Raw genomic sequence first — 27097 nt, 5'->3', positions numbered from 1 at the left:
CTAATCTTTGAAACGCATATAATTATCCAATCCTTCATCATCAGACACGATATTTGGTACAGGTTTGTCTTCCAATTCAATGGTCTCCGATCCAACTGATTCATAAGTCGGCTCATCACTAGAACACTTTGGCCTTCCAGTTTCGGTTTCCATATTTGGATACATGTAATAGGGATTTCTACCTAATGACAACAGATCATGAAAAAAACACGACAGGTAGCATTCAGTAAAACTTCAATCACATTTCAGGTATGTGTACAAGTAAAGTCATAGTTTGTATGTACCACATAGTAGACCGAAAGAATATCCCCAAGGGAGCGATCAGTTTTTACCGCCGGGATGGGCCGGTGACTTCTTGTTCGTGTTGTACTTACAAATAGTGACCCCCTGCGGTTCATCCACAAAACAATCCACCCCCCCCCTCTGACAAATAAAAAAAACATACTGACCCCCCCCCCCCGAATCTGTTGACAAGAAACATTCTTCTTGTTCTTGTAAAAGACACTCTAGATTCTCAAAGCACAATACAGCACACTGCATAGTTCATTTTACTTGTTACATTTACAGTAATTTTAAGTGTATCTGGTAAATTGCTATCCCAAATCCATTGCTTCACATGTATAAAGCTCTTTGGAGAGGAACTCTATGAGAAGTATGATTGTCTGTTCATGGACATGCAAAATATTCATGGTTAAGTAACCAACGGTTCTAGGATATCTCTTAGATTGGGTGAACTGTTACCATTATTTCAGCTAATTATAAACTACAATATTATAATTGGAGTTGATATAATTGTAAACCTAGGGGTTTCAGTAAGTTTCAAAGTAGGGAGAGAACTGGAATAAGTATGGGGAGAGGTGCATGCTACGCGTGTGTGCGCTTGCTATACAAGCGCAGGGGTTGAGGGAGGGGGTTGGGAGGGGGTGTTCCCCTCCCATGGTAAGAGCTTTTTGAAAAATGAACACCTTTTGGAGGCCATTTAGAGCAACATTCGAAGTGAAACACAACTTAGTTATATCATAAAAGTATCACTAATTTTAGGGTTTCAAAAGTTTAAATCATTTCAACTCGTGCCCCCGCCTGCTATGCAGGCATGGGGGAGGGTTGGGGAGGGGGTGTCGCCCCTCCCATGGTAAGAGCTTTTTGAAAAATAAACACTCCTTTGGAGGCCATTTAGAGCACCATTCAGAAGTAAAACACAACTTAGTTATATCATAAAAGTATCACTAATTTTAGGGTTTCAAAAGTTTAAATCATTTCAAGTCATTGACATAAATAATAATAAATAAAGATCAAGTAGAAAGTGAGAAAATTTGAGGAAAAAATGCACAGTGGAGGTCAGTTACCATTTAGAGATACAAATTCATTAAATTATTTGAAAGTGTGTCTCTATAGGCTATGTTTGTGTGCAAATCAACATGTTCAGGTCAATGGAGGCACACATTTCAGAGTCAGTCCATCCAGTAAATTTCAAAGTATTTTATTTCTTATGTGTTATGTGTACTGCTACACATGCAAGTTTTTATATCACATGATGACACAATGCAACTAATAGCCTGCAAGTCATTTCTAACAAAACAATAACAAAACTGTTGCTTAAAAGGTGCAATGTTATGACCATGTCATATGCTTGGGACGTATTAAGAGACAAAGAGTTTATATTATATTTGAACGTCTATTTATAGCCATTGTTTATGGTTTATTGTATGCACATGCATTTGTTGTATGGAAATTTAAGTACAGCAGGGTGGTTCATGATTTCGCTCAGTTGTTGAAAATAAGGTGACCCCCCTTTATTCACTTTGTAAAAATGAAGACCCCTTCTTTGAGTCCCAAATTGAGCCCCCCCCCCATTTACCGGACCCCCGGCCGTAAAAACTGATCGCTCCCTAACATTCGTTGGTTAAGGTTGCAACTGACACACACACACACACACACACACACACACACACACACACACACACCCACAAACACACACACACACTCGCCTTTATATATTTATTGGTGTAGTTTTTGATTGTCATGGATAATTTGCATAATCATATAATTTTGGCCATAGGGCAATATCTTAAGGATACAATCTTGACATTGATAGGATTTGGTACATACATTAACAATAACAAAGCACAAATGTACTATAAAGATTGTTGATGTAGGTTTTAATTAATGGGTAATGTGCATCATCAAGTTTAAAATTCCATATAATTTGCACATACTATCGGCGGTAAAAAAGCACATTATCTCTGATAGAGATTGATTATGTAACCTAGCATTTCTTTGTAATTTGCATTTTTTTAATCAAACAATATCTTAAGATTGCAACCTCAAAATTTCGTATAAGTTTATTATTACAATGGTATCAGGTGTTTTGCATAAATAATGACTTGTTAGAAATTATTCAACATCTTAATGTTTGATTATAATATTCACTCATATTTTTCAATACATAGGAGATTCATCTGAGAATGACTATATTACTTCTGAAACATCGTTGTTTGTTTTTATCTCCATACCCAAATACTATTGAAAACCGGCCATTTTATTGTTTATTTTCGACCACCACACTTGAAAGAGCGAAACGTACATGTATACTGGCAAGTTTAATTATTTGACAGAGCGTACGTTGACCCAACACTTGAAGCTATGTCACAGGTCACAGATCACTTCGAGAGTACGAAGAGTATGATAAATAGTTCACCTTGTTGTATTAAAGACAATTGACGAGGCTTCCTCGTGTCCTGACGAAACTGCAATGGGATGGCCAACTCGCCCTTGTCGACAATAAATACCCTAATCTCTAGTATTACGATAAAACGAGACAATGGCAGGTGTCAGTTTCCAAGTCGCAGGTCGCAGTTTTGCAATTCGCAGGTCGACGTTTGCAAGTCGCAACTGCCAGTTTTGCAAATAGCAGGTCGCAGGTTGCTGTCCTCACCGGTCATCCATAAAATACATTTATATTAATATCATTTTTATCTGTATTTTATTATAATTCTTGGAAAATTAATTCCATGATTAATTAGTTTTTTTTTTAATGTATTCTTTATTAACTGATTTTTAAAATTCTTTGTGTATAATTTTATTAGATTATATTTATTATAAAAAGGCTTCTTATACCAAACGAAACACAAATTTGATTCTTCGTAGTTACTTTCCCAGACATGTGAAGGTTTCCATCTAGAATGAAATATTTAAGCTTTATAGACGTATTTCTAGATACTGAAGCCTTGTCGAATCTCTTGGAATGCAATTATATGGTTGAATCTACCAGCATGACAACCATTGTAATATCTTGTTGAAAAGCTTGTGTTTTAGCAGTTTTGATATACTGAATGAAACATTATGATAAGTCATCATACTAACCTCCCACATATTACATGTTTGAGAAACACCGTTTAATAAACACTTCCTTATTTAAATTCGTACGAGTCGAAAGTTTGTTGAGTTAAATTATTTGTCTTAAATATTACGAATGACTAAATTCATTGTAGGTTTAATTTATACATTTGCAATTTGCAGAAGAAGGAGATCCATCGAGGTAAGTTAGGAAATACCTTTGTGGAATGTATGAACTAAGGCATTTAAACATGCCGTTAATATAATTCTATAGGCTGAATAAGTGTAAAAACAAAACATATACAGCTAAGGGCCTATGCCTGATTAGGAATAACATTTTGATGTGTTGGTGCTATAGAGGGAGGATGTTCCAATTTAAGACCTGTTGTTCTACTGATGAGACTGTAGCTCTTCAAATCACGTGACTAATCTAGTAAACATTCTCTTAGTTCGCATGTTGAGATTAGTTTACAACTCTAGGTGTTCCCGTGCATTAATTCCTGTGTAGATATTTTCTCAAATAGTGTAAATGCAATCTTTAACTCTATAAAAAAAGCTATAAAAAAACAAAACGTACATCAGGATAGAGGAAACTTGTAATAGCGGTCTATGTTTTGGAGATAACAGAAATACCAGGAAATGAAACCAAACACTTCCAAAAATACAATTAGATTTCCGATTGCATCTATTCTCATTCATACAAGGTTTCAATTTATTTACCCAGATTTTCACTGTGAACAGGTCACTAGCTTTTCATGGTGTACAACACTATATATTAAGAGAAGTTGGTTTTGTTTTCGATCAAACCAAATTTCAAAGATTGTGTTTGAACAATAATCACAACTTTGAGGTCGTTGAGGGTTCATCAAGATGTGCTATTGGGCGATGAGGACAACAATACGGGGAAATATCTTCTTCCCTATGATTTCAATAGCTATATTTTTCCTTGCTCACAATGAATATTTTGTAATTATTTTGGCACAATGCTACAGCAATGTTACATATGGCTAAATAAGGTCACTATTTGTCATATTTACCTGCAATGAATAAGTGGTGGTCCTGGATTCACTGCTATGCTACTTTTGAATAAGTCAAGGACATCAAGCACATCTGTAGCATACAGGAACATCATGTAGGTTTGTTTATTGTTTGAATTATCCAAATTTGAAGAAAATCTACGGTTAATTACGTCAAGAGATTTATGTAAATTTATCAAAATTTCAATTGTAAAATTTTCACTTAATTTATTCGTAGTTACATCCTGTCTTCAACAATTATTAGGCAACAACATTTGTATTTTGGGCCGATGGCATTGGATGTACAGAATAAAGAACCATCCGAAAGACCAGCAGCAATAATATCAGCTATCAAGAGTTTGTTCACAGGAAAACATAATTGCATGTATCATTGGTTATTTGATGAAAAATGCCCCAGTTGTAGCCAGTGCAGGTTTGGAGGAACAATATGTGTGAATGACAAACCAATGTCAAGATGTGAATATAAAACAATCAGAACTCGCTGTGGTAATATTCTGAAGAAGATGGCACAGAAATTCATTTATGATTCTTTCGCTTGATAGGTCTCCTACCAATATTGTCTTTGGGATGAGCTATAATAGAAAAAAAACACAATGCGCATGCATTTTAAAGGGTTTTATTGACTCGTTATGAAGGCAATAGTGTGGTGTTGTCATATAAGATTAGTTATAATAATCGCACATATGTATGAAATTATATGCATAGAAGACGACAGATAACCAATTTTAAGATTTCATGCTGTCAGTTAACTTAACATATTTTATTTCTGACTTAATAAACATGGTAGACACATAAATTGTGCTCTGAACCAAACTATTGCTATAACACTGCAGCTGTTCATCTATAGTCAAGTGTACACCATTATATAATTCTCTATATAAGAATCAAACTAATTACATTAATATACTATATATAAATGAAAGACAATTATAATCCTATAAAATTTACTGTCTTGTTGTTGACCTGGGTAAGACGAGTTTAAATCGTATGCCATATCTGAGTAAAAACATTATGTAAACGCTACATTCCTTTATAAGTCGATCGATATTCTTAAGTATAAAGGAGTGGTGTAAGAACAATACAATGATCTTAGGGAAATAACATAACTTAACACTTTGCAACTTCATAATTAGATAAAAGATCTTGTATACGATGGTACATGTATATAAAATGGGTGTCGAATTAATTACTAACATCAGATTGTGAATAAATGTGTAAGTTAAGGTTTGTCATACCAATATTAATGCTGTGAGTATATTCAGTGAGCTAGAAGTATTCTAAGAGAAGCATTTAATAGGAATACTACTTATTTCACAAATAAAACAATAAAAGAAAGTATTCAATAATCAAATCATATATAGAATTGTCTCGTAATTATATGGAATATTGGAGAAAAATAACGAGTATTAATCTTCAATTAATTAAATCAGTGAACACATCTGCACATCTAAATACCCACATGTTAACTTTTAAAAAACATCAATAGTATTCACTTCTACACATACAGATACACAAAGTGTACATAAACCTCATGGGGGCATTTCTCTTGTGACATTTAATGAAATAATATATAAAATCTAAAGTGTCTATTATTGGTTTTCCCGTTTACAATCAAACACATTCTTTTAATGAATATTCATTTTATCAGCCAATATTGTGGTTCAGGTGTGTAGTAACTTAACATGATATTTGTCATATGTTGTTGCTGATTTTTTCTAGTTAATCTGGAAAACATGTCACTTTGGAATATTTCCATAGGCTGCGAACTTGATATAACAGTATTGGACGACCATATTTTGTCATATCTTACCAGTGTTTCTCTACAATTCACTTTATGTATGTATGTATGTATGTATGTATGTATGTATGTATGTATGTATGTATGTATGTATGTATGTATGTATGCAGAAGGTTAGTTGATAGGTTGGTATGTAACGAGAGCTATTAAGGCCAAGGATGTCCATGTCATCACGGAAGAACAACATTGTACTGGTAATAAATGTTTCAATCGTAATACTCAACCTCCTGTTCAACGGTAGTGTATACATTGTCAATTGGTTCCAAATGTTGGTCTTAATTCATCCTTTAAGTGTATTTGAGTCTGGTATGATAGGTTCATACCGCTGCTCCGACTCAGACCCCAAGGCTGTATTTACGTGCTTAGTAATTTCATCTAAATGATTAAATAGTATCAAGATGAAATGTTAGTAACTGTGATAGTAATTGAAATAATGGACACTCAGAGGTAATGCATCTAATAACTCACTAGCAGCAGTTAGCAATCAAATTTAGGAAACTGTGAAAACTCACAGTATATAACCACGTTTGCCTTTAAATTATAACTGTGTTGTTCAATTCGATTTCTTGTTCATGACCATTGAATGTCTTTATATTCTATTTCATTTACGTCAGTTCAATTATTCTTTCGTGGTCCTTCGTTATATTCTTGTATATACCAATGGGCAGACTATTCCTTGTATAAATAGCCTTATTCCACAGCACAGTTATTTATAAACTATTTTCAAAAGGCACACACACCTGGTTCAGCATATTCGTCATTCTTTTCTATTTCAATACATGGTTCTTCTTGTGTGTTCTCGCCTATTTTTCTGCTATTCATCCTGTAAAGTAAAAGTTTAACGTTAATAATAGATGGTGTGCCCGATATCTAAATATATCGATAACTTTTTCAGTTGAAAAAAGTGAACAATGTCACCCGGAAGAAGTTATGACTAATAATTCACGCATACGTAGTTTTGTATCACACATATAGATTGTATGTTATTGCGAACATATTAGAAAACATAATTAAGGAATTTTATTGAGTGAAAAATTTAAGAGTGTTGGAATTTACTTGCTTCTCACCTTTTTATAAATAAAACAACACCAATTATAATACAAAGAACCAGTAAAGGCGCAAAAATCCCTCCAATGATTGCTCCAATTAGTGGACTTGTTCCTTTAGTAGGCCCAGCAGCTATAAATGTATTATAATAATGATTTAAAAAAATATTAGCATGAATATCTTATAATCAAGCTAATTTCATATCAAATGAAATGATAAAATTGAGGGCAATCATTGGTTCCTTATATTTCATGTCATTTGTTTTTATTCCCCATATTTGTTAAAGCGTAATATTTATCCTTTTTCAGATTCCCAGTCCATTGTCATATCATATTTATTTAAGTGCTTGGTGGTATTTCTGTCGGTATCAAGCCTGAAACACACAATCACATATAGTAGTCGTTACTAAAGTATATTGGTAGTCGGCTAACGTTAAACTAAAGTACTAAATGAAGATGACGTCGTGCTATGTCGGCCGATGAACAAAGACAATATAATTTATTATAGCCCTTGTGAAGTTGTACATATTGGGGATTTAAACAATGAATATGACAGATATTTGGTAATATTTGATGTCACCACAGAAGTAAAGGATGCATATATGCTCAGTGTGGCAAGGCAGCTATGTTCAATGTTTCACTTAAAGTGATCTGTGCAAGAACAAAGGTAGACACTGACCTATTCGACATGCAGACATACACACAGAACTAATCTTTACATCTAATCTGGACTGTATGTATAGTGGGTTAAAATTAAACTTTATAACTTACCAAAATTACACAAGCTGAGTGTAATGTAGTTCAAAGCACCATTTACATAAAATAATAAATACCTTTAAACGATGTTCTTGGCTCATTCTCCAGGCTATAAGCAATTTCCTAAAAGGAAATGAACAGTAAATGATAACAGCAGAACGATAACACTTATAACACATTAATTACCAATAGTGATTGATGCATGTGTTTGCTCATTTTCTTTTTAATTTAACTCCTGTTGTTATAAATAATGCCACTGATATCTTACAGTACACAGGGACTCTAGCTACACTGCATAATTATGAAAAAAACTTTGCATTCCATTCGCTAGACGCATCATCTGTAAGTGTATTATTAGGTAAATACAATCATGATGTAACTTTTTTCGCAAGCACGGCAATACCATATTCAAGTATTTGCACAACACATTTTATGTAACACTGTTGAGGTGTTACCGTATTCATTAGCTATTCAAAACAACTCCTTATGAATATTCCTGCTTTATGTAAAGTACTGTACGATAAGTATATCATAGATTGGTCTATTGCTTTTATAAAGTCCTGATTGCAGAATACACTTTCATTAAGACACATGGTTATGCAACTCCATTCACTTGTCCATGGTAAAATGACAGTCAAATATTCAATTTGCAAAGAAATTTCAAACCACGATTGATTTCCTCATGATAAATTTCTGCATTTGTCCCTCACCCCGGTAACGTCACTTGCAAATCCATAGTAAATATAATACTGTATTGTTGGAATTAGTGGAGCATTGAAGTAGCCATCATACACACTACCATCTCCTATGGTAAAAGTCTTTGCTAGGTCTTTCAGTGGAATTGCTGCAGTGATGTAGTATGGTACATTACTATTGCTGTAACTTGATAGGTGGTCAGGATCTATTTCTCGTTTCTTTCTCCTTTCAGATATCTTATCATATTCAACAACAATAATGTAATCACTGAAATGAATAATTTGAAGAGTGAAACCGTGACCATAGACACAATGCGTAGACTTTAATGTATGCAATCGGTTTAGCCAGTTATTATATCAATGTGGATTATTCTTTTGCCATAGACGTCAAATGCTATTTGTCGCTTTCTACAAGCTTATCTTACCAAACCTTCAATAGATCTATCGTTTATTTAAATTGGCTATGGTATATCCTATCGACACAATCCAATGTCAAATTTGTGATTGTTTGTTATTACTTACAGTAGTGCAGAATCACTAGATAATGTTGTGTCCTTTGAAAGTTGAGGCAATGTAACAATGGCAGTGGAATCGGTAATGGCTATCGGTTCCAAATGGTCTCCTGAGAAAGTAAGCTCTTCTGACACATCAACTGCAATGGAGTAACGCACATAAAGCAATTTACAATTATAACGACTTTCTCTTGGCAACATTTCTTAGCCATGTTGTTTGTTCGAAAGAAACAATGTGAATGTTGGAATATATTTATTAATCTATCTATCTATCTATCTATCTATCTATCTATCTATCTATCTATCTATCTATCTATCTATCTATCTATCTATCTATGCATCCATCCATCCATCCATCCATCCATCTATCCATCCATCTATCCATCAACCCACCAACCCACCAACCCACCAACCCACCCATCCAGCTATTTCTATGTGTGACCATGTGCAAATGTACACATGAATGAAATAATACTTTTCAAGAATGTCACATACTTTAAAAGTATTCTGCATTTGAATGAAATTTAATTCCCTCAGTATAAGATATGAAATTGGTGAATTATTTTGTCTCATTATATAAACACTAACTGTAGGACTGATCAATCATATAATCCATATTCAAATACCACAAATAATCAAAAAACTTAATACATACCAGTAAATGATGTACCGGTGAATACAGTTAGAGTTTCACCAAATCCTTTGGAAGTACTGGCATTTAAGTATATTTCGTATTTGGTTCCTGTAGCTAAATTTGTAAGGGTATAAGTGTGTATGTCTCCTTCTACGAGAACAGTTTTGGACTCCATTACCATACTTCTGAAGACAGACTCCCTTGAAATGTATCTCATCTGGAAAAATAAAGTATTGTGAATTTTATATTTATACTATGGTATTTATTTGTATTTGATTATTTTGCTTCTTAGATAGTTGAAAACTTTAAATTTATTGATAGCTCCATATGGTTTGCATTAACCCCATTCACAAACAAAAACAAGACTTATGGAATATTTCTCAATACTTTTCTTCAATTAATTATTGTTGACAATTAGGTGTACTGACAAAAACATGACAGACGGAGAAAACCTTTACCCTCTTGAAACTGCCAATTGGAAGTTAACAAATATTAATCTATTGTATGATTTCTTTCGAAAACGAAGCTGCGGTGTAGGTTATTGTGTGCTGTGATTCCGCTTGTAATATTCCCTCATTTTGTCAGAATGCAATGAAAACAAATAACATCTCTTAAGTGTATTGTCAATAACTTTGATAAATATTGTAGTTATGTCAGCTTCCAAATGATTCTGATGGTTTCAAAACACCCCTCGCCCCCACAATATCAACATTATGGAATATTCTATACGATATGTAACGTAACTTACTCCATAATGCTCAATATCTCCACTAAATATAGCTGGTTCCTTCCATTCTAACTCTATGCTATCGTATGTAATTTGCTTAATTTCGATCGATGCAGGCATACCAGGAACTGAATATCAAATGGAAAAAGGACGAATGTTTATGCTGCTATAATGCTAAATGCTGACACGTAGATATACATACAAAAAAGATGTTTGCCTGAAACGTACAACAACAAAAAGTACTACCACTTAATTCCATGTAATCTGGAGTCATTTTCAAAAATTGAGTTTTAGTCAGATATGCTGAAAATGAAGGTCGTCCTTTGTCTCAGTTGTTGTTTGATTTTTGAATGTTTTTTTAATTTGACAAATGGAGTAAACAATAAGACCATCCGTTTTCACGTTTATAGGTATCACTATGTTTATTTAATATACTCCTTACCACCTTCAGCTGTCCTAACTGTCACTGTTGTACTCCATGGACTTTCTTCATCAGCATTTTTAAATTTTATCTCCACCTCATATTCTGTGTAAGGCATTAATTCGGCTACTGTAAATGATCGATCAGTGCCACTGGGTCCAATCCTGCTTTCATAATCACCTCCATTGTTAGCCTTTCTGTGTCTGATTGTAAAGAAGTCAATATATCCATTGTTTCCATTATCAATACATCTGATATCAGTAACCTGTAAAGAGCAATGGGACACGTTTTTATCACGGCTTCCCACTTGAAAAATCAATGTGAAAGAACAGATACCAAATCTGTGTTTGTAACTCGATAGAGTACAAGAAGCTAAAAAAAAATATGTAAAAAGTTTGTTATTGTCCATACAATAACAAACATTTGACACATTTATTAACCTCTTGAAATTTATTGAGATACAAATAAGGACATGGCACATGTTGTTTCCCATTGGTTTTTCAACGGAAGCCATGACAAAATCGTTTTGTGAATTACAAATCCAAAATAAATACCCAATCATTATCCATATGGCCACTTTGTCATCAAGGAAGAAATCAGCAATATGACCTATTCTTCGAGATTTGCGCACAAGAAATACATTTGAAGAAGGACAAAATGCAACATTAGAATGGTTATCGGGTTGGTCTTATATGCCTATTTAAATGGAGATATTTGATGTCGAGACACGTGCACAAGACAATAATCAGCAAATGACTCTCACCTCGACATTAATCTGAATTTCATTTGGTTTTGTTGACTCAGCACTCGATATTATTGGTTTTCCTGGTACTGTAACAATAAAAACAAGCACCACTTACAACGTAACAAATACATAGAATAATTATTATTACAGCATTACACATTTAATAACTAAACCTTAGGTTTTCATTTTCATCAAACAATAATGATTCACACACGGCAAGTTTAAATACGTAACAGTAAATTAAGAAATTAGTTTTGTTGAGAGGAACGGAAAAAAATATCCTTCTTGGAGCATGGTTTTTCTTAACTGTGATAAAAACACAGTGGAATTTGAGATGTTTCACTTAATATTGACAAGCGCATAATGCTGATCAACTATATGGTCACATGCATGGAATCTGTAAATAATGATTGACTACACTTCTGCTTACTAATATAATGTATTGAAATAGTAATAATTGAAGGTGCACTAATTGTAACTAGGGTATTATTTTTCTATTAGACAACCAACAACAACATATTCATCGAGCATTGTTTAAAACGACAACGATTGACAATGTACATGTTAATTAGATGTTAATTATATGCATAAATATTACAAAAACAATTACGTTCATTTTGAGGTGCGGACCCAAAAATCAATTTCACTGACTTCATTGTATCATACTATAAGTAAAGCTACACAAATACATCAAACAACAGTTGAATCAACACTGTTCAGGATGTAAATACGAGTAAGTCACTATACCTACCAAAACAGTTTCAAAATAAATTTCCAGTTGCAGCAAGTGCAGTGTCAAACTGAAAATAATTCAGCTCAGTGATTTAAGCTATAATATGTCAACATAAATCTATGTATTAGTGAGGAATTTCAAAATAGTGGCAGAATGCTTTTGCTGGGGACCAAATCATATGAAATATACTAGCAATGAAATTGTTTCAAATACAGCAACAGTGTTTCTTGTGTTACAAATTTTAAATCAATCATCAAAGTGGCTGAATCCACAATACTAACCATCACACAAAGTGGTTTCTGTTCGAATGTGTTTGACATCTTCTTCCATTTGCTCTTGGATTTTGACCGCCACTGCGAAATCATAACTAGTCGACCACAACAGTCCAGAAACAATTGTGTTGTAACTTGCTACTTCTGGATCTTGTACTGTGATATCTTGATGCTGAGTCCAATCATCATCACCGTCTGTCTGTTTGGAATACACTCTGTAAGCTTCTACTGGCCCATAACCAACGTCGATTGATTCATTCCACTTCCGCCATTGTACAGTTACTTGGGTAGCTTCAACCTCAACAGTCGGTAAATAACCTCTTGCAAATTTTGGCAGAACTGAGGTAAATGAAAATGACATGTTACCAAGGTGATAGAAATACGAAAGGTTTCAACATTTTGCATGACCTACTGTTCCTTTCGATGCCTATTTTTTTGTATTTCATAGCATGCCATTATTTCATATCTAATCTCTAAATCTTCTCTAAACTCAATCTTTGCACACTGATTTTTTTTCAATAAGTTTTTTGATTATTTTTCCTAAAATTGTTTCAAACTAAATATCAAAAGACGAGTACAGCTTCAAACCTCTAAAAAGTTGCGTATATACGTACACATAGTGACATATGCATCGCGGCAGGACGAAATATCGTAATACATACTGTTGAGGACTCCAAAACCTCACGATAGTTTGTGACGTCACTACCCGCCATTTCGGAAAATATATGTTTTCATTGTCGCACGATGTACGATGTCAAACTACTGACTAAAATGTTTTCAGAGTAAAATTGAACAGGAAACTAATGATCGGACACAACGTCACCATTTCATCAAAAGGTTGTTATATTTTTTGACGACATTGACGAATGCTAGTTGAAAGTCTACAGCATCATGTTTGGCATGTATTAAATTCGTCTTTGTAAATAGTCGAGTATTAAAGTGGCCATATGGATGAGAATTTTGTATTTATTTTGGATTTTTATTTGATAAAACAGCTTCACCATGTTTTTCTAATAAAAATAATGTGAAATAATGTGAAATAACATATACCAAGTCCGTGTTCACATCTCAATAAACGGCAAAACATTAAACAATGTGTAAAATGTTTGTTATTGTACGTACAATAACAAACTTTTTACACTTTTTGCATCTGTTTGCAATGTATTGAGTTATGAACATGGACTTGGTATATGTTATTTTGCATTATTTTTTCAAGTAGAAAAACATGGTGAAGCTGTTTTATCAAATAAAAATCCAAAATAAATACCAAATTCTCATCCATATGGCCACTTTAAAGGAGAATATAACGGCAACGTCAGAGATAACTCCTGAACAGTGAATAATTTTGACACATGCACTAGTTTGTCGCTCGTTGAGGAACGATGTGATTCAAAATTTGGAGTCACCAGTTTGGCTAAAATAGCGTAAGTCTGAGGTCATAGCACGCACATGGGTAGTCATTGCTCCGCAATGCATCCTTGGTTTTTTATCGCACAGAGACTATCGAGCATGCGTACGAGTCATTGAGCCGCTACGCTGCTTCTTCTCTGTCGCTGCACGAGCTATAGATCAAATCTTTGCATTCCAACAATTAATATATGTAGGAACAAAAATGTAAAGGCTTTGCCTTTATGGAAAACATTCAGTTTACATCTGGTTTTGCAAATGTTCTCGGTAAATGGCCGCTCCTGAGGTTTAATTTGCAAAATCTTCAGGGGGCGGGGCCCTTTGCATTCCATTTTTTCGAGGACTCCATTTTCACCTCGGCCCACCCCCTCCGTAAATTCAGCTTGTTCCCTAAATTGAATTCAAACATGTATGAAATTGCATATCAAAATACGAGCTATACAACACTCACCTCCCTGGCATTCATTAAGCTTATTAGTTAAAGAAAACCATCCCGGAGCACATTCTCCATTTGGACATGCACCTGTATTCTTATTACATGCTGCATTGTCTTTACAGTGACAGTTGTAGTTACAAAGATATCCATACATACCAGCAGTACAGGTACTAGGTACTAAAAAACCCAAAAGTAATATAATGAAATATTGACTCACAGCTAAAATCAAAACAGTCGATGGATAAATGCTTAGACAAAAAATATTTGTTTCCGATAACATGACTTCTGAAAATAGGCCAGGAAGGTAGACTGGGATTCTTTTTTTAAATTTAAATTTTTAAAATTTACTTCGATCCCATGATAAGATAACTCGGTACTCGTCGGTGACAATACTTCCGAAATAGTTTGATGAGGTGTAAAAGAAGTAAACAAAGTAAACAATTATAAGCTCACACGTAATATGCAAACTGTACGTTTATAGCCTAAAAAGACCTCGTTTCTCTCTGGATACGATTTAAAAAAAGTCATCCCAGGTGAGGCAAAGGCATGAAGGTGTACACGAACTAGAAGTAAATTGTGGAATTTTACCTTTTTGCAGGCAAAAAAAAAATATTTAGGGTCGAGGGCTTAATCTGGGGTAGGTCAGGTTATCGGAAACACACTGTTGTTTATTTGGCCTCAATTCCATCTTCATCCATTTCAGAATTGTTAATAATGCACACTCTGTCACAAGATTTTGATTCAGTGAATTTTAGAGAAACTGTAATGTACTGTTTACTATAATAGTGACGCATGGTGATAGTGATGACAAGTACATGTCAGGGACTATTTGATTATGACAGGTTGTTAATTTACATGTCGGTAGCCTTACATCTGCTGGCTCAGGGGGTTATTTGTCAGCATTAAGTAGACAGCTATAACTCTCTCCTAAACCAGTGTGTGCTTCGTCTAACATCAAGTCCTAAAGGGTGAAGTTGTTTTCTACTAGCCTTGCATCTGCTTGGTTTTGTTTGCTATAATAATGTGTTGTGTGGGCCGATATTACAGTAAAGACGACATGGAAATAGCAGCTCACATCAACATATAGATTAGATTAGATTAGATTAGATTAGATTAGAATACGTTATTGAACAAAACGACTGTAAAGCCGATAAAGCCGAACAGGAAGGTGTCTTGCGTTGTTAAAGATAAAACAAAGACAAAACATGCACACAGTTATAAAACAAAGACAAAACATGCACACAGTTATACAACAACACAGTACAATACAATATAAAATCGTGATAAAACAGAAAGACATAAAAGGCTTCATTACAATCTTTTACTAAGTAATGCCAATGGTTAATTTGATTCCAGACACGGACTGTATTCATTACCTACTAACGCCAAAGAGTCAGATATATTAGGTTGGTATGACTCGGAGCTGCTAACGTTTTGCAAACTACTTATAACACCCACACCAACCGTGTAAAATAATTGTATAAATCAGGCTTTTTCGTCCCTATGAGATTATAGATTTCATTCAGCGGATACGTTTATTATTACTTACTATTGCAATATGTTCCACTCCATCCTGATTCACAGGTACTATCTCCTGGACATCCTGTGGCTGCATTACATCCTGATGTACAATGACATGTCTGTGTACATCCAGCACCATACGTACCAGGAGGACAGACTGTATGTGATGAATGATATTTAAAAGGTACAATTAAATGATCAATATGAACAATTAAAAGAAATTAATAGCAAGTTATTTAATTACAATAATGGTCATAATAAGGACATCATTGTACACAATGTCAGGTTACATGCTGAGCTGACGATACATTTACTCCACAACAAGCACCTTGAATTTCACTGCTCGTATTTGTTTACATAGTATTGTCCGAAAAATGTTCAAACCGTCTTAATCTGGTCATATTTTGAATGAATTTATTTACAAAAACTTAAGTATGTTAGAGTATCCATCCAAAACTTTACAAAACGTTAAATTGCTATTCTTTGGTCGCTTACTCATAAGTAGGACCACAAAAGAAATGTCTGCGTGTCTTACTGGTTTCACAGTTGCTTGCAGTTAATGATGTAGCACAGGAACATCCATAGGGATCACCAGTACAGATACTTGATGCTTTACATTTTAGAATATTAGGTTCATTTATAGCTGAACATTCTCTACCACAGTCAGCTCCAAATTTATTTACACCACATGCTATATAATTCAATGAAAAAGTAATGACAACGATATATACCACTATCATATTAAAGTAACTATGAAAGAAATTGTGTGAAGTTTGAACAGTAGGTTTGGGCTCAGAATGTCGTTCAGTTATTATTTAAGACTATATCAAATATAGGGTTTAGTGAATCTCGCAAAGGGTCTTTGCTTGTAGATGTATATTCAGAAAATGAATTGTCATATATGCTGTGAAAATAATGGTCAAACTAGAGCGAGGTATTACTTGTGGTATATATGCAAATTTCACCTTCTGGGCATCTACAAGGAACGACTAATTAGACGAAAATCGTTCAGAGTGGAGGACACAACCGTTGTTCAAACTAAACAAAGCATGCTTACATGCAAACTTTATTTCAGTTTGTAATGTTTAGAAGTTGTAAACAATTGACCTCAAACTCAGGTTACCTATCAAACTGTCGATATTTCATATATCTTTCTGATCGGCGATTGTTATTTGCAAACCTATACAACCCTATGTGTCCTCAAAAATCTGCTTTTACATCAGGCTTAATCATGTCACGTGACAAAAAGATGAACTATGTCCAATGAAGTGTGCAATAGTGTACCCAGTTATGAAGGCACAGCTCTACATTACACAGTGTGGACTATGAGATAAACTGAATTATATTAAGGACAATTAAAGAAATTATTGAGAATAACTATTCATGAGATATCAAGTTACAAGTTGCAACTGGCATGTTTAGTGAAAATGTTTTGTTAAATACAATAAGTTACTCAAAATATCGTGCATCCTTAACAGAATTGCATAACCTCTGGGTAAACATGTTTTTGTAGCTGTATACAATATAAATCATATCAAATAGACTTGGGAATCCGTATACCAAAGTCAACGCCCCCAACGGCGACAATGTTTCAACCTGTTTCTGAACTACTTATGGATAATGTTGACCCCTTATTAACATGTACAATTATATCTAATAACCGGTATTTTAAACAATTTTCAGGGTATAGATTCTGGTTGTCTGATCGGAAAATTATTCTCCGGTTACTATTAGTGCAGTTTTAAAATGGCATCAGAATCAAAACCACAGTTTTGCTCAAGATTTAAACTTGTCGCTACACCATCAACTGATAGTATTCACCGCTAACTAACAGATACAATGTCTTTTCATAAGCACTTCACCAGTCTTTAGTGAATATATCTTTGGTTACTCGAAGAAAAAAATGTCCAAGTTGTAGGTAGTGCAGCTTTAATAAGCAGCAAATACCAGTGATTCTCAATCCCACATATATTTGTATTCAAGATACAAAGAATATAGCACACTAACAGATGGTCATCATGCTGAAAGATAGCAACTTTTTTTTCAAAAGATTTACATGCGTTAAAATTATAAATCTTTAAAGACTTAAATAATAGTATTTCACTTACCAGTTTGACAATTACCTCCCATGAATCCAGGTGGACATATACACTCACCCGTGTCAGCATTACATACTCCTCCATTGTAACAAGTTGGACATGCTGTCTGACAGCCTACACCGTATTTACCATTTGGACACCCTGAAACAACACATTTCAAAGGGTATGTATTGTTTACTTAAAAACCAAGTGTTTACATTAACTCCGTCAAATATTTATAATATATAATATTAGACATGAACTATAATGGTTTTCAACCGTGTTTAACTATTTATGGAATGTAACATTGTAACATTACGACGTTTCCAATCACGTTAAAACCTAATAGAGAAAGAATTAAAATAAAACTAATACATTGTTACAATCGAGAAATATCATATTTGGAAGTTTTGGCATATTTTACCTAATGTAAATTGACATATGGCCTACTCAACCAGATTTAAACTGAATACCTCCTGTAGGGGCAACACTATAGAATTTTGTACTTCCTACATACATTGTTGGAATGCAAAATTCTGAGCTATAGATACTGTACATGATGTGCCCCTTGATTGGAAAATTAAATATATGAAACTATATGAAATGTATAGCTGCATCCATAACATATTGCCTAATTATTGAAAAATGATTAATTATGCAAATTAATCATTACCAATAAAGCTATATCAGCAAGATGTAAAGGACATGTCCAATCTTTACTATCAATGTGTGTAATAAATACAAATTACTCATTAAAACTAAAAACATTATCAACAGGCTTTGTCATGGTTGATGTATGTGCCAAATTATATGGAATTTGTGCATTCTGAAGTAATTACTGAAAATTAATAATTATGTAAATTAATAATTAAAAATAAAAGCTATGTCAACAAACTTTATAGGACATGTGCGCATTGTGATGGTTGATATATGTCCCTAATTATATGAAATCTGAAGCTTGCATTCTTGAGATATGTCAGAAAGTATTTCAGAATGAGGAACATAAGCTTCCGTGACGGAACATATATATGTGCTATCTCGATCCAGTGTAAACTAAACAACCTATGTAATTATATTCGACTGGACAGCGACACTACAAGCAGCACTCTTTGAATTATATAGTAATCAACTGATACTTAGACATAACCTTACGTGTACATACACTTCTATGACATGAATTTCGCTATATTGTAGAGATTTTTTCTCAGTCGATTAAGTAGTTATCTTGGAAAACAGACATACCTCTTACGATGAGTCTCATGAATCCGCTTTTCCCATCTTGCCGTTGAGTCTGATCTTTATAACATTCATAGACTCCTCCATCACTGATCTTAGCAAATGATATTGTTATACTTTTAAGACCATTCCATTCTGGTTTATCATTCCCATTATGTTTCCATTTTAACAATGACTGCTGTATGCTTGTTGTCATGGTTATTGTTACATCGTCTCCCAAACTGACTGTCATAGTTGTTTTCTCGGGTTTTATTCCAGCTTAAAAAATAAATCATAATAAAGCAAATAATTATGACCTAGAAGTATTCAGAAAGGTTAGTTTCGAGGGAGGGAAAACACAATGAAGACAATAATATGTATATACAATTAAATTCACGTTCATCAGACTCATGCACTTAAATAAAAAACAATTGTCATTCATTCATTCATTCATTTATTCATTCATTCATGCATTCATGCATTCATTCATTCATTCATTCATTCATTCATTCATTCATTCAGTCAGTCAGTCAGTCAGTCATTCAGTCATATACAAGTATCGAGTGTTGTCTTTCAACAAATTCTACATCAAGAGAAACTATGTAAATAGTTGTGCGAATTATAATAATCAAGGACTATGTGTTTATAGTTCACCTGTTCCCAGGAGAGCTCCCCCCCCCCCTTGACGTGGATCTAATGCGACACATATCGGCCATTTATGCATCCTCAACTATCTGGGGCGCATGCAATTCATTGCAGCCTCTGAAAGCGCATAGGATTAAAGCCTTAGCTTTGAAAGGTCGATTTTACCAAATACCCAATTATACAGCTGGATTGACAGAAGAATCATTTCCAAGGACTTTGGCATTGAAAAAAACAGTGTAACTTAGCTCGAATCTGTACCATGCATATTCCAAGCCGGTCATTCCAACCATTAAACCAACATTCCATGCACATTGGCGTGAACATGATAGTGACTTAGTTATGAAAGGCCACTAAGGAAAGGAAGAGATTGTATTTTCAAGTGTACAAATGCACGTTAATAATAATGACTGAGAAGCTGTCACATAAAATTCTACAATCGACTCAAGCCCAGTGTGCATTTTGTTTCCAACATATATATATGGTAACAGGTGAATATTTCTAAAGTTGCTATGAATAATTTCATCTCAACAGTTATAGGTTATCTGCATGGAAAGTTTAGAAATGTGCCATTAAATGGAAACCTTTCCGTCAATGACGCTGGGGCGCCTTCTCAGAAGACAATGGTTGAACGGTAGGTGTAATAAAAATGATAACACATGTGCTAAAAGAAAGTGTCACAATTTATTGCCTCCCCTTGACCTAACACTTGTTTACCAGAAATTGACGATGCCGTCACTTTGGGCTTGGGGACATCATCATAGTTTGTAAAGTGTGCCCTGCCCTCGGGCAGACATTAACATGATAAATACACCCACTTGCATGTATGCTTGTTTAACTGAACACTTTAAAAAAAGGTTCGAGCACTCGATTCATTAGGAGAAGCCGTCACCCGCATTTTTCACCCTTTATTTCAAATCAGTTCAAGTTAGTTTCTTTTTCCAGATCTATACAACAATTAGGATGCTTTGGTTGATTCAGTAACAAATGTGTTGCTCCCATTGCTAACGATGTTATAAATTACACATTTACTACTATGATCAAACATATACCTCTTTCCCCAACATCTATGGCGCAAACCAGTACCCGACGTAGACATTATATTTACATTTGATAGTCAAATATAACAGAACTTTTGCTAGTTAGAACCAGATTAAATCTTAATACTTCCCGTAAGGGCAAAACCATTGATTTTTGTTCCTACATATATAGTTGGAATGCACAATTCTGAGCTATATATAGCTATCAGTTATATCATACATTATGTGCTCTTAATTTGAAAATTAATTATATGAAACTATATGAAATTTGATCTTACATAACAGCACATGTTTACATGATTGAACTGTGCTGACGAATATCCCTTGACATTGGTCGACGATGATAAAGGTGATCTTTCATGAACTTTAATACATCTGAATTCCCCAATTCAAGAACTGAGAGGGACATTCTTTCTTTTCCGCAATTCAACTTTGAGATTTGGGTTTTTGATTCGATCCCCCAAAAGACACATTTGTATCAAGACACTTCTTTGGCTGAGCTATGTTTGCATGTTGTCCTGGGTACATACACATTGACAGTGCCTGTTTACTTGTATTTCGAACGGTTGCAGTTTATAGTGCTGCATGTGTCACAGACTCCTTGTCTGTTCTGGTGTTGAACCTTTCAAATGTCGTACAATTACAGTATAGATTTATGTCTTACGTGAACGGCAAAGTTGTGCTTTTGACGGATTATACTCAAAATAAACAGTTCATTAATACGCATTACGCCAATAATCCAATACGATTTTAGTGGCTTATTCCAATGTTTTACAATTTACGAAAATAAAATGGCCTGATTACGAACTACTAAAATCCCCTTTGCCCACCCTCTTAGAATTTTGGTCAGTACAAAGTGTGCAAACAGGACGCCAATTTAAGGTCTAGGTTTGATCTGCACTGACAGAGACATGACCAGACTATTGTGGCGCTGTGAGATGCATCGTTAATAGCTGGTTGTACCTTCTAGCCCTCTAATCAGTGGTACGACCAGCTAATGATGTATCTAGACACCACCGTAAACAGGCTATACATAGACGCAAATTTATATTGGAACTCCCCGAAATTCCAGGTAATTATAAGAAATACAAAACATATTCAAATCGAATAACGTTCAATTGGACATCACCGTCAAGTACAGTTTACAAGAAATTCACTTACAACATGATGTGCATACACAAACAATGTGCATACAGAAACAATTGCTTTCAACATATCAACAGACAAATACCATAACAAAAATTCATTGGACAACTCATCAAAATCACTTATCATTTAGCTTGGCTATGCAAGAACAACTTCAATGACCGAACACTGTCACTGTAAGATCGCTCGAGAGGGAAAGTTGCAGCGCTCTCTTGCGACACGTGTAGTGTGAACGCTAATTTAAGTCATTAAAATATTTCATTATTATGCATATGGAAAAAAATAGCAAAACGGATGTTTACTTATTATCAATGCATGTAGTAAGTTATATGCAATTTGAACAATTGCTTCTTAAGATATCGCTTAATTCCCCCCAAAATCGTTATTTATGTAAATTACTAATTAGTCTTGGTTGGATGTTTACCAAAATGTACTCAGTGCTTGTAATTGGCGTATGGAAGATGTGTACTTGTATCAGACTTCAGTCATGTTAAAACTAGTAGGTATTTGTGACCACTGCATGCAGTACATTCTATTTATTTTGCTTATAACAATGCTGATCGTTACACTTCATGTTGGTCTTTATCTCCACAATCACCAAGTGCAAACGTAAAGTGTTCTTCCATCATGGTGTGGCTTGCTATCGGCGACACGGCAAACAGGATATGATAAAGATAATGATCTCGGATTCTTTAAATTATGTAAATGAAGACCTAGCCTTTATTTCATTGGATACGTTTTTTGATAGAAAAAAATTAAGTTCAAAGATCGGTGTTTAAAATATTTATATTTTGTTCTCAAGGGGTCAACAGTTTCGATTGATTGCATTGCATAATCTAAAACCATATATATTCTTACCCAAATATGACATCATTACAGTTTGTATTCGTTCTGTTTCTCCATTAGCAGTGGCTTCACAATAATACACACCCGCTTGTTCGTCACCTCCACCTAGATGAAGTCTTCTACCGTAATTATTGAAAACTTCATAACGAATGTTAATAGGCAATCCAGTTCCTGTCCCTGTATCCACAACTCGACCAAATGTAAAATCTGTACCTACGGTTGATACAGTATTGCCTGATGAGTATCCACCAATGTCTCGACTTGAAGTACTAGCTATTGCTCTGAAATTGTAAACACTGATGTCCAGTCTGGCAGCTGTAAATTGAAGCCACACATACATTTTGTAATATCATTCAAACAATTCACAACAAAAACGTCATATTATATACCTCTTAATGTGGTTATTAGTGGCCTATCTACATCACGGTTGGTAATAACATTATCTAATAGTATTATTATTGTAGCATTAACATCCATTGGCTGAGGGCGGTTTATACCTTGAAATTTTGGGCACATGAATATATATATATTTTATATATATATATATATATATATATATATATATATATATATATATATATATGGCGTCACAACACTGCATCATGGCCACCTTTAAGCAACAGTTATTTGTTAGAAATGACTTCTCGCTATTGCATGTCATGTGTTGCACTGTGTCATCTTGTAATGTGGGGTGGGGGTGGGAGGAGGTCTGAAATCTGTTTTGTACTCCAATACAAACAATTCTAAAAATGTCATTGAAAAATGGGAAAGAAATTTGTTATGCATGGCACTAAAATACATTATTGTGCCAATAAAAGAGCTATTTTTCCTCACTACATACTGGCTTTGTATTCATAGCACTACATAATACTACATACTGATTGCCTTAGTAAAAGAATCATTTTTTACCTACTGATCTCACCCCTAATGTGTTGATTTATCATACATGTACAAACTATTGAACTGTTAGTTTGCATAGCGATAGTACGAACTACATGTCTTATCAAAAATAACTTTTCAGTGTTTGTGTTTCACTTCTTCTCTGATACCTGTGACCATCACCAAGTTTAATACATGTTACCAGGCTACATGTCAAACACCCTTTTCTCTTGCTATTGTTTTACACCATAAACTACATAGAAAGAAATATATTCCAAGGTGAACACAATATTAATCGGATTCTCGGAGAATATATATTATGTGAATGACTGATAAACAAAGTTTTAAAGACAGATTTGTTTGATGATGATCTAGTAGCCAGGACTTCTATAGTACTGACACGGTGCAAAGGTAGGAGGAAAATTAGATTTTACATCCCCTTGAATATATAGTATCCACATTGAGTGACTAGCTGTATACTGCGAGTACAATTTTGTCAGCAGATCATAATATTACACTTCCTTGGTATTAGAATGTATTTATTTTCAAGGCTATCATGTTGCCAGCAATATACTGGACAACATAGCCAATAGTAAGTGAATTGAATTAGTAATCTAGTTTAGAAACTGCTGTAGTACAGGAAACATTTTTATGACATTTTTTTAATTTCTATTTTGAAACCAATGACATTTATTACATTTCATTATTCAAATCCTTTCAAAAATATTTTGGTTAAAATTAGCAGTGTGGTCAATGAATGGGGGTGGGGGTGGGTGGGTGGGTGGGTTGGTGGGTGGGTGGAGTTTTGAGTCAGTGCCAATTATGAACAGGACAAATAATAGCCTTGAGGAGTGCAAATGTGTACATGTATGGAAAGCCGCAGTTGTGTTATAATAATAATAAATAAACAAATAAACACAAATTTATAAAGCGCCTGATATCCATCAAAAGATGCCCAATGGCGCTCCCAGTTCATATGAATGCTCTTTGGAATAGATAAGTTTTGAGTTTGGCTTTGATTTGATTTGAGTCTGGTCTAGGGTATGTGGAGTAGTTGTTTGTTGCTTGAACGGAGTGATCTGCCTGGGTTACTTTGCTGAATGATGTCGGAGATGTAATGTGGGGTCTTTCCATGTAGCGCTTTATATGTGATCAGCAGGATTTTGAATTGTATTCTGTACGTGACTGGAAGCCAATGTAGTTGTTGGAGTATTGGTGTGATATGATCATGCTTCTTGGTGCGGGTGATGAGTCGAGCGGCACTATTCTGGGCTCTCTGTAACAGACTGAGTTGTGCAGTTGGTAAGCCATACAGTAGGGAATTACAGTAGTCTAGTTTGGCAGCAAGAATAGAATGTATTAATTTGAGGCAGGTTTCTGTAGACAGGAACTGTCGAATTTGTCCAATACGTCTGATGTGGAAGTAGATACTTTGGTAGGTGCTAACGATGTGTTTTCGAAGTTGAAGGGTGATGTCAAATGTAACTCCGAGGTTGCGTGCGAATGTGACTGGCATGATGACTGTCGAATTGATATGAATATCACTGATAGGATTTGGACTGTTATCAAATTTGGAATTTAGGACCAGGACTTCTGTTTTTCCATCGTTGAGTTGCAGCTTGTTATCTGTCATCCAACTCTTGATGTCACGAAGGCACTTCTCTATTTGTGTGATTGCAGTTGAAGTGTTTGGTCTGGTGAATGATAGGTACAGTTCGTTATCGTCGGCATATTGGTGAAATTTAAGATTGTGTTGACGGATAATCTGGCCAAGTGGAGTTATATATGTAGAGGGAAAACTATAGTGGTCCGAGTACTGATCCTTGTGGTACACCATATTTAAGACTGGTTTCAGTTGAGAAGTGACCATTTATTGTAATTGACTGGCGTCTGTTTGTGACATATGATGATAGCCATTTCAAGGCGAGACCGTTGATGCCCAATGCAGATAACCGTTGGAGAAGTATGACATGGTCTATTGTGTCGAAAGCTGCAGATAAGTCTAATAAAACTAGGATGACATATTTTCCTGTATCAATTGATGTTAAGATGTCATTTTGGACCTTAAGGAGTGCTGTTTCAGTGCTGTGGAACTGTCTGTAAGCAGATTGTAATGGTTCGACGAGTGAGTTGGTGCATAGATATTCATTGAGTCTGGAGGCCACGACTTTTTCAAGTACTTTTGAAATGAATGGTAGATTTGAGATGGGTCTGTAATTCTTGAGAATATCAGGATTAACTGTAGGTTTCGTCAGTAGAGGTGTCACAATAGCAGATTTGAATTCATCTGGAACAGTTCCATGTTGTGTTAAGTATAAAGAAAACAATACATTGACTATATGATGTGAACATATCTTTATATATATGATGTAAACAATTCATTATATGATGCAAGTACTTCATTATGTGTGACAGTTATTGACATGGGTTTACAAGTATATTATCTCCATTTATAATATTGTACTTGATAATTAATTCTCATTGGGTTCCTATCTAAAGAACTTTATACATGTGAAACAATGGATTTCAGTTAGCAATTTACCAGATACACTTAAAATTGCTGAAAATGTAACATGTAAAATTAACTATGTAGTGTGCAGTATTATGCTTTGAGAATAGAGTGTTTTTTGCAAGAACAAAAAGAGTGTTTCTTGTCAACAGATGGGGAGGGGGTCATTGCGTTTTTTTACTTGTCAGAGGGGACTGGATTATTTTGTGGATGAATTGCAGGGGGTCACTGTTTTTAAGTACAACATGCACAAAAAGTCACCGGCCCACCCCCGGTCGTAAAAACTGATTCCTCACTTAGTTGTGCGTGCGTTCCGTCGTCAAAGCGCGTGACTTTAGACTTAAGTATGTGCTATAGCGTTGTTTCGTTCATTGAACTATTCTTTAATCGAACAAGTAGTTCTGTACTACGTCTGTAATTTGTTCAACATGTTATATGTTGAAATACACAAATAAAATAAAATATAATAAAATAAATAAAATGAAATGAAATAGAATTGTAGTACCAGATATAAACCTACACGGATGGATAATACTACTGGTGAGACCAAAACGGCTTAAAGCTTTTACTTCACGTCATGATAATGTTGTATGAATTTCCCACGACCTGATCTCATATATTGTCGCGTACCAGCTGGTCACATAACTGGAAGTCCAAATACCCCAT

General features: G+C 34.6%; 1 protein-coding gene across 1 annotated transcript; it reads right to left on the bottom strand.

Annotated features, from left to right (window-relative positions):
• LOC144436825 (uncharacterized) lies at positions 1-27097 on the bottom strand. The gene is made up of 19 exons (XM_078125684.1): positions 27062-27097; positions 26465-26507; positions 23056-23358; positions 19397-19648; positions 18185-18316; positions 16612-16767; positions 16105-16233; positions 14571-14732; positions 12722-13051; positions 11726-11793; positions 10984-11227; positions 10563-10669; positions 9836-10031; positions 9191-9320; positions 8684-8936; positions 8051-8096; positions 7239-7350; positions 6912-6994; positions 1-182 (listed from the first exon to the last, which is right to left on the bottom strand). The coding sequence occupies exons 1-19, from the start codon at positions 27095-27097 to the stop codon at positions 1-3; spliced, it is 2964 nt and encodes a 987-aa protein (XP_077981810.1).

Source organism: Glandiceps talaboti, chromosome 6 (assembly GCF_964340395.1).
Source record: "Glandiceps talaboti chromosome 6, keGlaTala1.1, whole genome shotgun sequence".
Taxonomy (NCBI): Eukaryota; Metazoa; Hemichordata; class Enteropneusta; family Spengelidae; genus Glandiceps; species Glandiceps talaboti.
Note: the sequence above shows the minus strand (reverse complement) of the source record. Positions and strands in the feature narration are given on the sequence as shown.